Source organism: Anser anser (genome assembly GCF_964211835.1).
Source record: "Anser anser genome assembly, chromosome: 3".
In the NCBI taxonomy this organism is placed as follows: Eukaryota; Metazoa; Chordata; class Aves; order Anseriformes; family Anatidae; genus Anser; species Anser anser.
The window spans coordinates 67,824,642-67,839,147 of record NC_139722.1 but is presented as its reverse complement, the minus strand read 5'-3'; the positions used below and the strand labels follow the sequence as shown (position 1 = coordinate 67,839,147).

At 40.4% G+C, this 14,506-nt stretch overlaps 1 protein-coding gene across 37 annotated transcripts in view; it reads right to left on the bottom strand.

The window, feature by feature from the left end:
- LOC310897390 (uncharacterized protein) overlaps nt 1–14,506 on the bottom strand; it is an 82,509-nt gene that overhangs the window by 43,082 nt on the left and 24,921 nt on the right. For 7 of the 37 annotated variants that reach the window (XR_014582287.1, XR_014582296.1, XR_014582297.1 and 4 more), the window contains exons 2-4: nt 7,568–7,810; nt 4,677–4,801; nt 1,251–1,329 (exon numbers count right to left, since the gene is read on the bottom strand). The exons of 8 other annotated variants lie outside the window; for them this stretch is intronic. Coding sequence is in view for 1 of the 29 variants with exons in the window: in XM_083830992.1 (XP_083687118.1) it covers nt 7,622–7,810 (189 nt within the window). In the remaining 28 variants the exon portion in view is untranslated. Of the gene's footprint in view, nt 1–1,238; nt 1,330–4,158; nt 4,638–4,676; nt 4,802–6,359; nt 6,764–7,567; nt 7,811–7,949; nt 8,018–14,506 lie in introns of those variants that run through there. 22 more of the 37 variants (XR_014582285.1, XR_014582294.1, XR_014582302.1 and 19 more) reach the window with 17 other exon arrangements.

The following is a 14,506-nucleotide window of genomic DNA, read 5'->3' as shown; positions in this document are numbered from 1 at the left end:
CAGTGCCAGCCTGGTGTTAAGGGCTCTGTGCCAGGCACAGTCCCTCAGAAGCCTGCAAACATGATTGCCTCACTTGCTTTTGCCCATACCTCAAACCAGCCTGATCCCTGCCCTCCAACAGAGAACAGCTGAAGGTCTGCACGAGCTGCTCGTACCCCAGCACCCATCGGTTTGCTCCTGGCTGCAGGGGAGGGAAGGGCGCTGCTCCAACCCTCCTGGCCCTGGGTGTAAGGGGTTCCCCACCAGGGGAAATGGCAGAGCTAACGTTCATTTCTGATTAACCTGCTCCCATTCCAGAAGCCAGGGCTTTTAGTAGAAGCCAATAGCATGAGATTTACCAGAAAACATGGTGGGGATGGCAAATTTGCTTGGACCTTGGAGTTTAATCCTATGCAGATGGTTCCTGTCAGGTCTAAGAAGAGATTTTCTTTGATCTGGATTTTGGGATGGGTTAAAACTTACTTTCTGCAAAATGGCATTAACTATAAATGTTGATTGGTGCTGCTAATTGTCACCAAATTGCCATATGTAACTATATCCAAACATCAGTCTCTAATTGTCCAACCCCATGCTCCTGCAAATTTGTGTTGTTTTGCTAATTAAGCTTTGTGTTTGTTTGGCTCAAACTTGTTGTGACTGGAACTGTTACTCCGTGATTGTACAGAAGCCAAAAGTAGAGAGGCTTGATTCCAGCTGGAAACTATAATTGATATTATTATCTACAATGCAAATAATTATAACTCAGTGTACTTCCTCTTCAGTAGGTTTTTCTTGGCAGGACAATTTGACCCTTACTGTTGAATTATTAATTTTCTCCCCACTTAAAATATACAGCCCATTTCTTTATTCCACAAACATGGCAGGCTATTCAATAGTTCAGCCAAATAAGGCCCAGAATCATGTATATTTTGAACCTGTATAAACCTCCTCTCCTCGTATTGGGATCTGCATAATATCAAAAAATGCCTCTCTGTCAAATTTTGTAATCAGGTAGCGAACTAGGTATTAACAAACCAGTTAATTATATGAAGATTTCAAATTGGGTATAATTTGCTAGTAAACCTACTGTAACCTGGATGCAAACAAGCTGCAAGTGAAGTACAAACAAGCAATAAACCTACTTGCTAGGTATAAACAAACTTGAGGTGAACAGACTACAAATTAGGCAAAAAGAGAAGCCCACACTGGTTATAAGCTGAGTGCAAGAAGTGAGACGATGTGCTTGCCTACGCATTCACCTGAACATTTACCTAAGCAATTCTCCGCCACCAACAACAGAGTTCAGAAACTGGGTTACAGACTGCTTCTTCAGGGTGAGCGTCATTCTTCCTAGCAGAGAGACAACATGGCAGCGTTTAGACGGAGACAGGCTCTCAGTCTTTGGGAAGGGAAATATTCTCAAGAAAAATGGCAATTGACGGTACTACAAACCTTTCTTCTCTGAGCAACAATAGCTTTCTCAAAACCAGCAAAATTTGCCGAAAACTAATCAGGCTGCTTATTAAGTGACATTATCCTCATAGCTAGTGACATTGGCTAGTAGCTGTTATCTCCACAGGACACTGATGGTAACTGGTTCAGAGGACAAGGTAACCTCAATACAGTGTTGTAAATGTCTGTAAAATAGACTTTCTGCTTCCAGCGTTTTATCTGTGGGGATCTGTCTGAATGGAGGGCATTTGCCTGCAATGTTATTTGCAGTGAAATTGAGATTAACTTCTATAATTTCCTTAGATTTTGTATGGACAGGATGGGGAAGGAGAAGCACTCCTGTTCCACTACTTGAGGGATATTTTCGCTGGCTCTTCATGTTTACAGTTGCTGAATCATATAGCTAAGTTATATTTATATTGTAACATACACTGTGTTGCATTATAGCACATTACATTCATATATTACCAGCTAAAATATTCCAGAGTCCAGTCCCACTTCTCCTGCCTGACAAACTCTGTCTCCATCTTCTTGTGTCCCAGCGTGCCTAAGAAATATCCCTACAGCTCTTTCTCCAGAACTTCCCAGTATTTCCCAACCTGAATATCCAGCCTCACCCACCTTTTTCTCAATGTTCTTCCCATACACATCCTTGCCATCCCAGAAACTATTTGCTCCTCCTAAGTGTGTCCTCCAAACCACCCAAATCTAGGCTCACTATGGACCCCATACATCCTATTTCAAACCCCCCTTCTCCTTGCTTGCCCTCCCACTTTTCAGTTCCCCATCTTCTGCTTCACTCTTGCTTCTTTCTGACCTCTGTCCTTGACACTGCCTCTAAGTGCCTCCTATTCTCAGCCACTTCCCCTCCCACAACCTGTGGCATCCCTGTTTCTCCAGTGCCTAGGTCCATCTGTCTTGCTGTAAGGCTCCCAGCTGAAGCATATATACCTGCTGCATGTGGCTGAGGTGTTCATCTTCAACCTGTTTTATTACCCCTAGTCATCAGCACTTGCCTCTTACCTCTCATCTGAGAACAGCATGGTAGTCTGAAACCTGCTTCCCCGGATCAGATGGGAAAGAAATGATAGATAAATAACAGACAGGAATTTAAATACTAATTATTTATCAAATGGCACATAAAGGGTAGAAAAGAAGGATCTGTATGAGAAAAAATAAAATAAAAGGTTTTATGGTAGCCACAGGAATGTGTGTATAGTGTCTCACTTCATCGTATGTTGAAACAAGGTAGGGCCCCCTGAGCTATATGTTTCAGGGAAAGAAAACAGTTGAGGAAAATATCTTCTGGCTATATACTAGCTAGGCTCTAGCTTCTAGTATGTTAGCAAGTCAGAAGCTATATTCAGCTTTGTCTGGGTAACACCAGCTCTGAAAGAAACACTGTCCAGACAAGGGTTTGCTTCTACATTTTTTTTCTTGTTATAGTAACGCATCTCTGCCCTTGACAGACTTCTCCTGTAATGGTCAACAGCAGATAAATGCAAGGCAAGAAAGGGAAGGACTCTGGGGATGTTGCTGCCTCTGACACCCCAGTCATTAGGACAGTGCCTTCCTTGAGCCCTTTTGCTTTCACAGGAGAGCCCTAAGAAGTAATGCCCAAGAAGCAACGTCAAGCATGTTGACAAAGAACAACGTGTCAAGATGTTACCATACCATGACAGATCTTGAGGCTTCCATTTTAGTTTCCCTCTTTCCTTGGCCAGAAAGGTCTTCCTCATTTCTGTTTCTTCATTAACTACCCTGCCCTGCCAAATGCACAACATTTGTGGGCAGTGAGAGTTGAAGTCCCTGACAAGAGCACACCCAGAATTTCTTCCTGAGAACTTTGCTAAGACAAAGATGTTGTAACTATTACTGAGCTGGTGCTAAACATCACCTATACATATCATAAATTTCTTGTCAATCTAGAGCTTTTGCACTCACAACTACAAAGAAAGAAAGGTGATTAGAGTGCTTTTAGTGCCACATGCTAAGCTAAACATATGCACACCCAGTTAGGTTTTAAGTTTTATTGGATCATTAAGCCCAGCTATTACTGCATCTAATACCACTGGTTATGCAACAGACAGGAATTGTTATTGCTGTTAGACTACATCTCCTGGATCCCTTCCTCTGCAGCAGGGTGAGTGCCAATCAGGCCTGCAGCAGTGGCAGAAGACAGTAGGTGAGCCGTACAGCTGTCTGCAGGCAAGACCAAGGTTCAGCAGGTCTTTCTGGGAAGTGCTGAGAAAGTGAACAAATGCACATCTGAATTCTGTCACATGAAATGCTGTAGCTCTCCTATGTATCCACTGTTACTGACATCAATCTTTAGTTAATTTATCTTTTAAAATCAATCTTCTGAAATCTCAGAAATGCCAATGCAACTGGAACTGGCAGGATGTTTTGAAGCAGATTTTTAAGCCTTACTAGAGCCTGTTGGACAGGAAGAAGCAGCTCAAAGACAATATAACTTGGAGAAACCCAACACATATACCCAGTAGGAATGTTATGCTCCACCCCAGTCTCATTTCACCTTTCTCCTGAATGAATGTTTTGACAATAGAGAAGATAAAAAAAAAAATAGAAGTTTGGGAATGGTTTGAGATACCACAGTATTAGCAGACAGAGACTGAATAGCACTCTTGAATACAAGTGCCATGCTTTCCTCACAATAATCTGACTTAATCTATGTTTGAGAACCATTAGACTGTTAAGATTTCATACCTTTCATGCCCACAGCCATATGCATTAACAACCTAAGAATACATTTCATCCATTTTTACACAGGCATTAAGTAAAATGCACAAGGGAAGCACGTCAAGCAAATTGAAGAACAGTTTGATGGAAGGACATCTAACCTCCTGGAATGAGAGTCAAGAACAAGAAGCACTTTTTCTTACAAGGGTTTTAGCTGGAAAGGCAGAAGCAGAGATCTTTCTTCCTCTAGTGATCATTTCAAATCAAATCTCTCAACCATGACCATGGAAAAAAGAGCAATGAGAGAAAAATCAAACCAATCTATTTCTCCACTGAAAAATGACCTGCTCATCAATATTATAGTGGAAATTGAGATTGTCTACAGCACTACACAAGAGAGTTTTAAAAAGAACAGGTTGCATTTACAAAAAGAAGCGCAAGTTCGTGGCATTTTGGCCAGCATTTTCAAGATTAGGTTTTTGATGGTCAGCATTTAATACCAGGGTCCTGGTATTCAGGGTTTCTGTTTGTCACACAACTCTCACCTGTGTCTGTAGTTTGCTCTGCATCTTGACATCCCTGGAAATCAGACTGTTTATGTATCAACATCGAGTGTGAGTCTCAGACCAAGGCACATGAGTCTGAAGCATTTGCTCTCATGACTTCACTCCTGAAAAATCCAAGGACAGGAACCAGGTGTATTTTTCTCCCCCACTTTTCTCCTCCCTGGCCCTTATAGTTTGCTTCCTGAGCTTATAGAAAATGGACCTGTAGTTCTGAAGGTAGTGAAATGTAAAAAAAAAAAAAAAGGTGCCACAAAGCTATTAAGGGTTCCAGCCATCCAAAGACATGTGGTATGACTTCTTGAATATTCAGAGCTGCTTTGCAAAAGCAGACAGTAATGCAAGATGATTAACAATGCAAAATACTAGCTACCACACTCAGATTTGACAATAGCTGGTCTCCAGAGCTTCTGAACCCCATAAACCATTTAAATGAGCACAGAAACATATGCTTCGCTGCTAATGTGTACAGAAGAACTCCAGGCTTTCAATGCATGTGTACAACAAATGTGATCTCATGTGTCTGTGGTATCTTCTCTGTTGTAGACTGTTTATACAACTGATCACAGTCTTCAAAGGTTTTTCTGTATAACTGAATTCTGTTTCTCTTGAGTGTTTACAGTATATGTTTATGATAGCATACATCTATTTCTGCAACTTTTCAGCCCCTTGACCTATTGCATTTTGTTCACTGCAATACCAGTGATCGGCATGACTTCAAGTTGTTTCCCACCTCCCCTTCTTCTGGTCTTCACACCAGAGTGGCTCAAGGGTCAGCCAACTGCTTCCCAGGAAACACAGCCAGACTATGCAGACAAGTGGGTTTAGGGGAATCACTCTGCATGAACTCTTAAATTGGCAGCAGCTAGTAGTTTCATACTGTGATGACGATTAACACGTGTCTCTTGAAACAAGCATGGCAACGCCTGAAGGCAGTACCATCCACTAGTGCCCACTTTCAGCTCCATTCTCATATACAAAAGTGAGAAAGGTCTGTTGCAGAATTCTCTTAAGACTTCTTGCCACAGAAGATGTCACTAAGTTAATATAAATTAAAATGGCAGAGCATTAGAAAACATTTCTCAATCAAATAAATATTTCCTTAACTGAGCAATTAACAAATACAGTTACAAGGAAGGTTTCATGGGACAGCTACCCCGTAAAGACTTTTTTCCTAGAGATTCCAATCTTTTTCCACACCAAATACCCACAAAATGATACTAAAACTTCTATAACTGGTTAGAGCTTGTGTGGAGCATTGTGTCTTACTTATGTACATGTGATTTTTTTTATTTTTTTATTTTTTTGTGAAGATGCACATCCAATTGTGGAAACTTCAGTGCTGTTACACTGAAGTAACAGATTATCTCAAAATTAATAAACACTTTGAAAAGATAAAATGATGTAAGTACAAAGCCTTCTGTAAACATTTAATCCTCAGATGTTCCTGTGCCAGTTTCCCCTCCACGCTTTATAAACCAGGCTGTCCAAGGCCACACAACAAGTCAACAGCTGAGCCAAGATAGACTTCTAATGGTTGAATTCCATTTTTCAAGCCCCAATGTTTCTGTCCTTTCTTATTCTTCACCTCTCTTTTCACACAGTGAATACTACTTAAATCTCTTTTCTTAACAAGGAATATGAAAGAAAAGGTTATTTTGACACCTGTGCTTTGTGAGTCCAGTTCCAGGCTGCAGAGGAGCTTTACAGTTTTGCAATCTCTGTAGCTCACACTTCGATCCCAACAGACTTCAGATGCCAGTTTCTGCTGCCATATCCAGTGCTAGCATCTGAAGTCAGACAAGTTTTATCCCATTATCAACAATTTTATTTTGTCTGTAGACTTGCTGGGAGACAAGCAATGGTAGGAAGAACAAACTTGCAAGAGAGAAAAACTAATAAAACTGCCACAGGGGAAAACTAGAGCATTTCCAGGTTGCAGAGATACGTAGGTTCACAGTTGTGCTGTTATCTTCAAAGACGAAGTGACTTGGTTGTTTGTATTCCATCATCATAGCAACAGCTTCCTCTCCTCCTGGCCCGGCAATGACATCTTGCATCCTCCCTGCCTGTGAAACACATCCCTGCCTCTAGCGTTCTGCTGGTGAGGAATTCTGCTTTCCTGATTGATTGCCAGCCAAGACTGCTCAGAATGCAAGTGAGGGTGATTCAAGCTTTTGGATAAACAGTCTTAAGTTCCTGCATACCTGAAACTGAGCCAGATTCCTGCAATAGCATTGCTCACTGGTGCTAGCTACCATCTCTAGATCCCAAGCAGCATTTGAACTAAGCTCTCTTGAAAGAATGTCAGTGTTCAGATACACCATTAGTCCAAATAGTGGAGCCCAATCTCAAGTCTTTGGTAACAGATAATAAGGCTGTACACTTCTTGTCTGTATTTGAAATACAGCTGTTTTGTTTAATATGCTTTGCACTACCGCATGTATTATGGCAAGTATTTTGATAAATGAAAAGCATTAACATGCTGCCCTTTGATGAAGTACGTTGTTGTTTTACTAAATCATCTGTCTCGTTTTAGTTTAACCTTCATATCACAGATTCCTTTAATTCTAATCACAGAAATAAAGAGGATTACTTTTGCTACACTTGGAGGTGAGTATAAGCTGTGTCAAGAGCTTAGCATATTTTCTGCATTTCCTTCCTCCGTCATTCTTTTCCCCTTTTCCCACAAAGCATCTACCTTAAGTGCATTTATTGCACATCTCAGGTAGCCAGGGGAAATCTATTTCCATTCAGTCCATGCTTGCAAGCTAGAAAGTTTTTCAACATGTGCCTATTCCCTAGGCATCAGCAGAAAATATTTCCCAAATGATTATTTTTTTTTTCAGGGCAAAGAACTTTCCCATGCTCACCACTCTTGGTGTAATCGTTGCTGCTGTCAAGTCAGTATATGAAGACTGCGTTACCATCAGAGGCTGAGGATGTTCTGCCACTCTTCTGAAGATTTGGTGTCCTCACTTTAAAATTTGCCACTTTCATGGCACTGTAGTATGGCTGTTGACCGACTGGGATATGAGACTGGCGTCTATGAATTTCCTCAGCTCCCAACAGTATGTGAGGTTTTTCATCATGTTTCTTTCTCCGTTTCCATTTGCCTGTGAATAAAATACTTGTTGAATAGTAACTGCGGCTGAAGTGGGGTGGCAGGAGGAAAGCAATGTTTTCAAAGATACTGTGCTGATCCTCTCTCCTGCTGTACAAGCACACAAACCTGATGAACACATGAGTACCTACCTCATTAGGAAAAGTTGTGCACCTACACCGGTGCTGTAGTTTTATCCACTCCGAGACCTACAGCAGAACTGACATTTTAGACAGCAAAAGATTAAATAATAAAAAAACAAATAAATAAATAAAGGTATACTTATTCTCAAATGGCATTGTTTGTCATGCTTAGGTCATAATTTATTTCAAATGAAAAATTCTTGAAGAGAGAGGAGTCATTGACAGTGTTAAGGCTGAAGGAGTACTGATAATCAAAAGCCCATTTAATAAAAAATGGAAACTTCAGGTTGAGATATCTTCTTTTGTTGTTGCTGAATGACCTACACAAATAAGGGAAATGACTCACTAACACTGAAACTAATTATACATGGAGGGCTGGCATACACACAAAGTAAACTGAGGATTCATACATGTATTAATACTTAATTCAGTTATAAAGAGTGTTTAGGTATAAATTTTTCAGGAAAGGTTGTTTCCTGACACACACACAAAAAAAAAAGAGCCTTTTGTATTCATAATGTCCTAACAATCCTAACTGACACCGCCTGTGTTCAGAAAAAAGAATTGACATCCATAGCTGAAAATTTCATTTGCTGCTTTCAAACTACTGAAGAATGTTGCTCAGAATTATAGTTCTGAAGGTGAAAGAAAATATAAACTTGCAGCACCTTTGGTGCCTGTGCTGTACATAAGTAGAATACTTCGAACAGTTCATATCTAAACCTTGTAGAACAAAGAAATGTTAAACTTTTTCTCAGACTATGCCAAAATAATTCAAACTACTCTTAAAATAATACAGGTAATAGCATCCACATTTTATTTCATCTTAACAAAGCATTTTACTGCAGTTGCTAAAAGGCCAAACTTGCAGCGACATCAGCAGAAATTCAAGATGTTATAAACATGTCCAGCATAGGCACTTAAGCTGTGTGAAAGGCACTGGTAACTAAAACACAAATGAGATACTCAGTTAGCAAAATGCATTATGTACTCAGGTGTCCAGGGTCCTGCCTGACCTAGAGAAAGCACACCAAGGTTCTGCTCCTCCATCTGAAGGCCACCTTGGGCCTATGAATGGAAGTTTTCATCAGCTTTCCATGAAGCGGGATTTGCTGCAATTCACCGTGGGGTTTTAAATGGGTAAAAAGTAATTAACATTAGAAAGTGATTAATCTTTGTGTAAATACATTCAGACACCAGCTGGACACATCCACCTCCATGCAGGTTGGCAACTGCTGCTTCCACAGCCTGGTTAGCCAGGGTGTGCAGGGAAGCCCACACAAAGGCCCAGAGCATACACTAACGTGCTGCTTTCCTTTGCTGTTTCTCTGCAGGGAGAAGGAAATATATTAGCCCTTGGAAGGGAAGGAGGGATGCCAACTATCTCACACTGTCAGCCTGCGTGAGCCACATTTTTGTCTTTTTTAAATAAAACCAGGGGAAATTTATGAAACAGCTTGAGCTGTAACAGAGGAAGAAATTAATCAGAGGTTCAATGGATAACTCTTAGAAAGTCTTCTTGGTTCACTTCCATCTCTTAAGCAACTCAAATTACTGACCATGAGCTGGAGGACTTCTTCTTCTTCTTCTGTCAAATGTATTATTTAAGTCACTATCCTGAAAATTACAGATATTAGTATTTACTAAAGAACCTCTTCAGGATCTCAAACATTGTCCCCTTGTTGTGAGAAGATTGCAACATCTGCCTTTGTTTCCAGTTTCTTCATGGATTAGCTTAAATGAATCACTGAACAGAAAGTCACAAAGCCCTAAGTATATGGATCCAAGTACCTCAACAAGCTACATGGTCTTGATTTTATATTTACCTAGTATTGTCAAGAGAGAGCTTTATTCCTTGTTTCTAGTAAGTCATCTACTTCAAGGATATGTTTAAAAAACTCACATTCTAGACATGCTTTTTACCCCCATACATTTCACTAGCACAGTAATAAGCACATAAATATGCTTTCAAGTACATGATATAAATATTCCAATTAGAACAGATTAATAAGTTTTCCAAATAACCTTCTGACTTTTATTGAGAGTACAGAACTTTTGTTTTGTTTTGTTTTTTTAATCCCTAAAAACATAAACTTCTCCATCCCCTTGCCTCCATGAAGAAAAAGTCTACAGGTACATGAGGTGTATGTTTGCTATGAGAATAATTATTGCAGAAGTTTCTCACTTTACTCTTCAAGAAGGCTTTGGAGGCCGAGCACAGGCACCCAGAGCAGATATGCAGTCTCTACCCAGGAGATTTGGCCAGAAATAGCCTCAGTTGGTGTGATGCAGTGGCATGTTCTAGTCTTTGCATGAGAGGGTGAACTGGGGATCAGAGATTCCTTCCAAGTCTTTAAGATGTGGTGTTTTTGCAGTATTGATTTCAGTTATCCCTGAGGCATCCTTTACAGTTATGACAGTTTCTCGTTATAACAAGAGCCACACACAACAGTAACACTTAGAGATGGCTCAGAACTGATTCTTGCAATCTAAAAACAGCAAAATGAGGAATTACACTTAATGAATTCCCCTCTTCTTCACAAGTTATGACTTCTGGCTTTAAAATGGATTTGGTTTCCCAAAGAAGAAAAATCGGGAAGTGAGCCTTAGCCAAATTCTGCCTAGATTCCTTATTTCCTAAAATCTCCAGCAACTTTGGGAGGACAGGTGATTAAATGCTTTCTAACTCAGAAAGTTCTCATTATTTTTCTTCAGCAGCACTCCTGTGTTTACCCACAATGCCTCTCCCTCTGATTTCAGGCAGAGATCCTAAATATTTTAGATTATTATGTGACACAAAACAGGCAGCAAATTACAATTCTGACAAGTGAGCAGGAGTACTCTTGTCTTCAAATGTTTCTCTGTCATTTTTCAAAATATATGTGGCTGAGAGGACCCCACATGGTGAGCTTCCCAAGGCAACGTAAGGAGTCTGGTCTGCCCTCAGACAAGAGGGGTGATCTGATCAGCACTTCCATTTGTTAATTTTTTGCAGGTATTTTATTTCTTTGTTTTCTTTTCTTTTAAAACAAGCTATTTTCAAAAGTTTTCTTTTAGTTTCTGCGACAATAACGTTAAATGAAATTCTTCAAATGAGCAAACTCTTTTACAGAGACAATATTTTCAAATGAGTAAATGCAAATTAAGCATCTAATTCATAGTTACATAGTGAAGCATATAACCCTGTTTTCTGAAGGGATCACAGAAGATTAACCATATAGGACTAAAAAAAAAAAACCAAACAAAAAATCTGTTCTGAGTTTAACTGTTCCATATTAAAAATTTGGGCTCTTAAGTTTTGAATTTTGTTTTATTTTTTTCCTTAAATTAAAAGAAATCTGGAATGCCAAAAGATATTGCACACTGGCTAATGGCAAGTAGTTCAGAATCATTTGTCTGGCTGTACTATACTATGACATTTTAGCAGTTTGTGTTGTTTGTTTTTGTTTTGTTTTGTTTTTCAGTTAAAAGCTATCTATGATTAGATCTAAAATGCCAATACTAATCCACAAGGCTATTTGCAGGTATTTAAAAATACCACAGATGATTATCCTGTATTAGCATGAGACCAATTTTGCTGCCCTTAGTAGCAGCTCTGGGTCACGTAAAAAGTTGCTGACCCCCAAAAAAGCTGCACGTGTGACTTGACTTAATGGAGAGTTTCCATGAGTGAGAAAGGATGAGTTCTGCATGTGCTCAGACTATTGGGTCGTACACTGTCTCACGACCTGACAGCCAGATATTTAAGCTTCCTGGTTTATGCCTCTTTATCCACAGAGGAATCCTTACCTCTAGATCACCCATAAAGAAACAAAACTTCACTGACTGCAAGGTGACTCCACAGGGTTTTGTTCACCTCTAACCATTAGGCCAAGTTCTCCACTAGGATTAAAGGTATCTTGCTGATGCAAATTTGTTTCCTTGAGGAGTATGATTTCATTGGGCCAAATGGCATTAAAAGTCTTGTGGAACCTCGAAGGGGTGGAAGCCTAATTCAGCAAAGCACGTACATACAGCCCCTGGAGCTGTGGCAGGTTGGGGAACGTGTGGGTACCCCACCACTTGCCCCGTGGCTGCGGGCTGGTGGGGGTGCAGCAGGCAGGAGCTCCCTGGTAGCACGTCTGCTCCCGTTCACACCCCAGTTCACACCCCCAATTTTTAGAGGTGGATCTGAACTCAGACCTCGCATCACGGGAACAAACGTATGTCGGTGAGGACACACTACCCAGCCAGACAGCTGTAGCACTTCATAAATCCATACGCACAAACATCTCTGGTTGTTACCTCAGGCTGTGCTCTACCTTTTGCAGATAAGATAGCACCTGGCTACTGGGAGTAACTTGGGAACAAAAATATTTGGAAAATTAAAGATGCAATCATCAATCATAGCAAAAATGACGTAAGCAAAGAGGAAGGAATAAAAATAAGAGTTCTCCCTCTCTGATATGAAGGAAGCTCTCCAGAAATATTTCTCTCATTGAAGCTAGGGGAAGGAGTTTAGCAGCAATGGATGCTGATAGTGAATTTAGTTCAGACCAGTGCCACAGCACATTGGCTCATACAGTGTCTTCCTCCCTCTAACCTGAGTCAACAAGGGCAGCTGCTAATCCTTCCATTTTTAGCACAATGCAAACCTTTCTCTGTTCACTAATCCATCACCACATCAGCAGCATCAGCTGATGTGTGGCCCCATTCTCCCACAACTGCAAGCTCCAGTATCCTCTGCCAGCTTTCCCACTCCTGTATACATCTCCCACCCCAAATCCACAGTGCAGCGTAAGGTTTGTGTGGTGTGCAGAACCCTACCCCTTGAGCGGTGCCTCATGAGAACTCGGGCAGCTTGAGTTTGTTTTCTTTAAAAGGCGGTTTAGTCGAATAGATCTCGGATTTACAGGACAAAGGGAGAGAAAACACCCTACTAACACCGTCATTAATCTCACTGTAGTAGTGGAAAGAAATGCCATTTGTGTTCCTAGGGAGGGTCTTTGCTTTATGATCCAGCAAAGGCTGGATGCTTCCAGGCTGTTTGAACTTGTGCCAAATTCAATAGAGACCAACAGCAGTGGAAAACAAAGTCATTTGATTCTACAATTAACTAAACGCCTACTATAAAAAGGACATGGATATACCCCAGGTTAAATCCACAATTTTAGCACTTAGACTGAATATGAAGTTGAGTCAAACTGAATTTGTTATAATCAGCATTAACATGCAAAGCAGGAAAAGCTGTACAGCCCAGCAAACAGGCTTTCTTTGGTCTTCATGCATCTTAAGGCTCTTTTGTACCATTTTGGTGATATAAAGAGGGCTAAATACTGATATAAATTATGCAAGGAAGGAGACATTAAAGAAACTGTAGAAGGTACACTTAGCTCAAGCTGAATGCAACAGTATAACATAAAAGTGCAGATCCCCTACTAGCTTAAAAAAAACACCCCACACCTTGTGCTAGGAGATTTATATATAAGGCTTCACATCCATTTGTTCAGTCCTGAGAAGCTATGGGACACATTGAATTAGCTGCTATATAATCCATGACATAAAGCACAGAATATAATTCACTCACACTACAGCTGAAAAACATTTGAAACTTGAAATCCTGTGTATTATCAATAATATGTAAGAGGCATTTAACCTTTACAAAGAATGAAGTGTACATTTAGAATTAAATTTACTTTTATTCAGAAATAATGGCCTGTCCCCTGCATCTGGAATATGAATTGTTCCTACCTCACCTGACACTTCTAACACAGAGGAGAACTGGAACAGCTTTCCAGGCAGCATATGTCTTCTCCTCTGCTTGCAAAAGATCTTGTTCACGAGCAGCAGGACTATTGTTGCTGCTGCTTCACATGTGCAAGGAGACAGGTTGCAGGAACAGCCCTGCACACGCGCAGAGTAGCACAAAGCAGTTGAATGCTGCTTCTGCATCAGCCTAGCCCCTAGAGGTGATGGTCTCAATACTGGGACTTGACTTTTGCTACTTACTGACAGGCAAGCATCAACTGGAGAGGACTGCTCAGCTTCAGGAACACCACACTGCATGTTCCTGCAAGGAGCCCTGCACCATGTTGTGTACCAATATGGTTTTATTATTATTAAAAAACAATAATAAAAAAAGGAAAAAAAAGGAAAAAAAGTGTGTGAAAGTGTCTGAGCTTAATTATTTTGGCTCTGAGGTAGAACACAGTAGTTCAGAACAGAACAGTCTCAGGAGGCAACTTAATAATGGAATTAACTTCAGTAATAGGTCAGAGTTGCAACAAACCCCACCCATCCGTGAGGTAGTCACATTTGTTACTTTAGTTCAACTTTGCCCAGTAAGCCAAAGGAAAGAGGAGTACAGAGGATGTAGACAAAAAATCCTGGCTCTTGCTTTGAAAGAAACAGGAAACAAAATTACATTATCTGAGGAACTTCCTACAGCATGATTTTTGCAAGACAGTGAGATTCGGCTATCAGTGATGTAGAGCACTACCCAATTACCTTAGAGCAAAAATTCTTTTAACATAGTCTGATATCTGAATTCTTTTAACATAGTCTGATATTCTCTTAACATAGTTCAG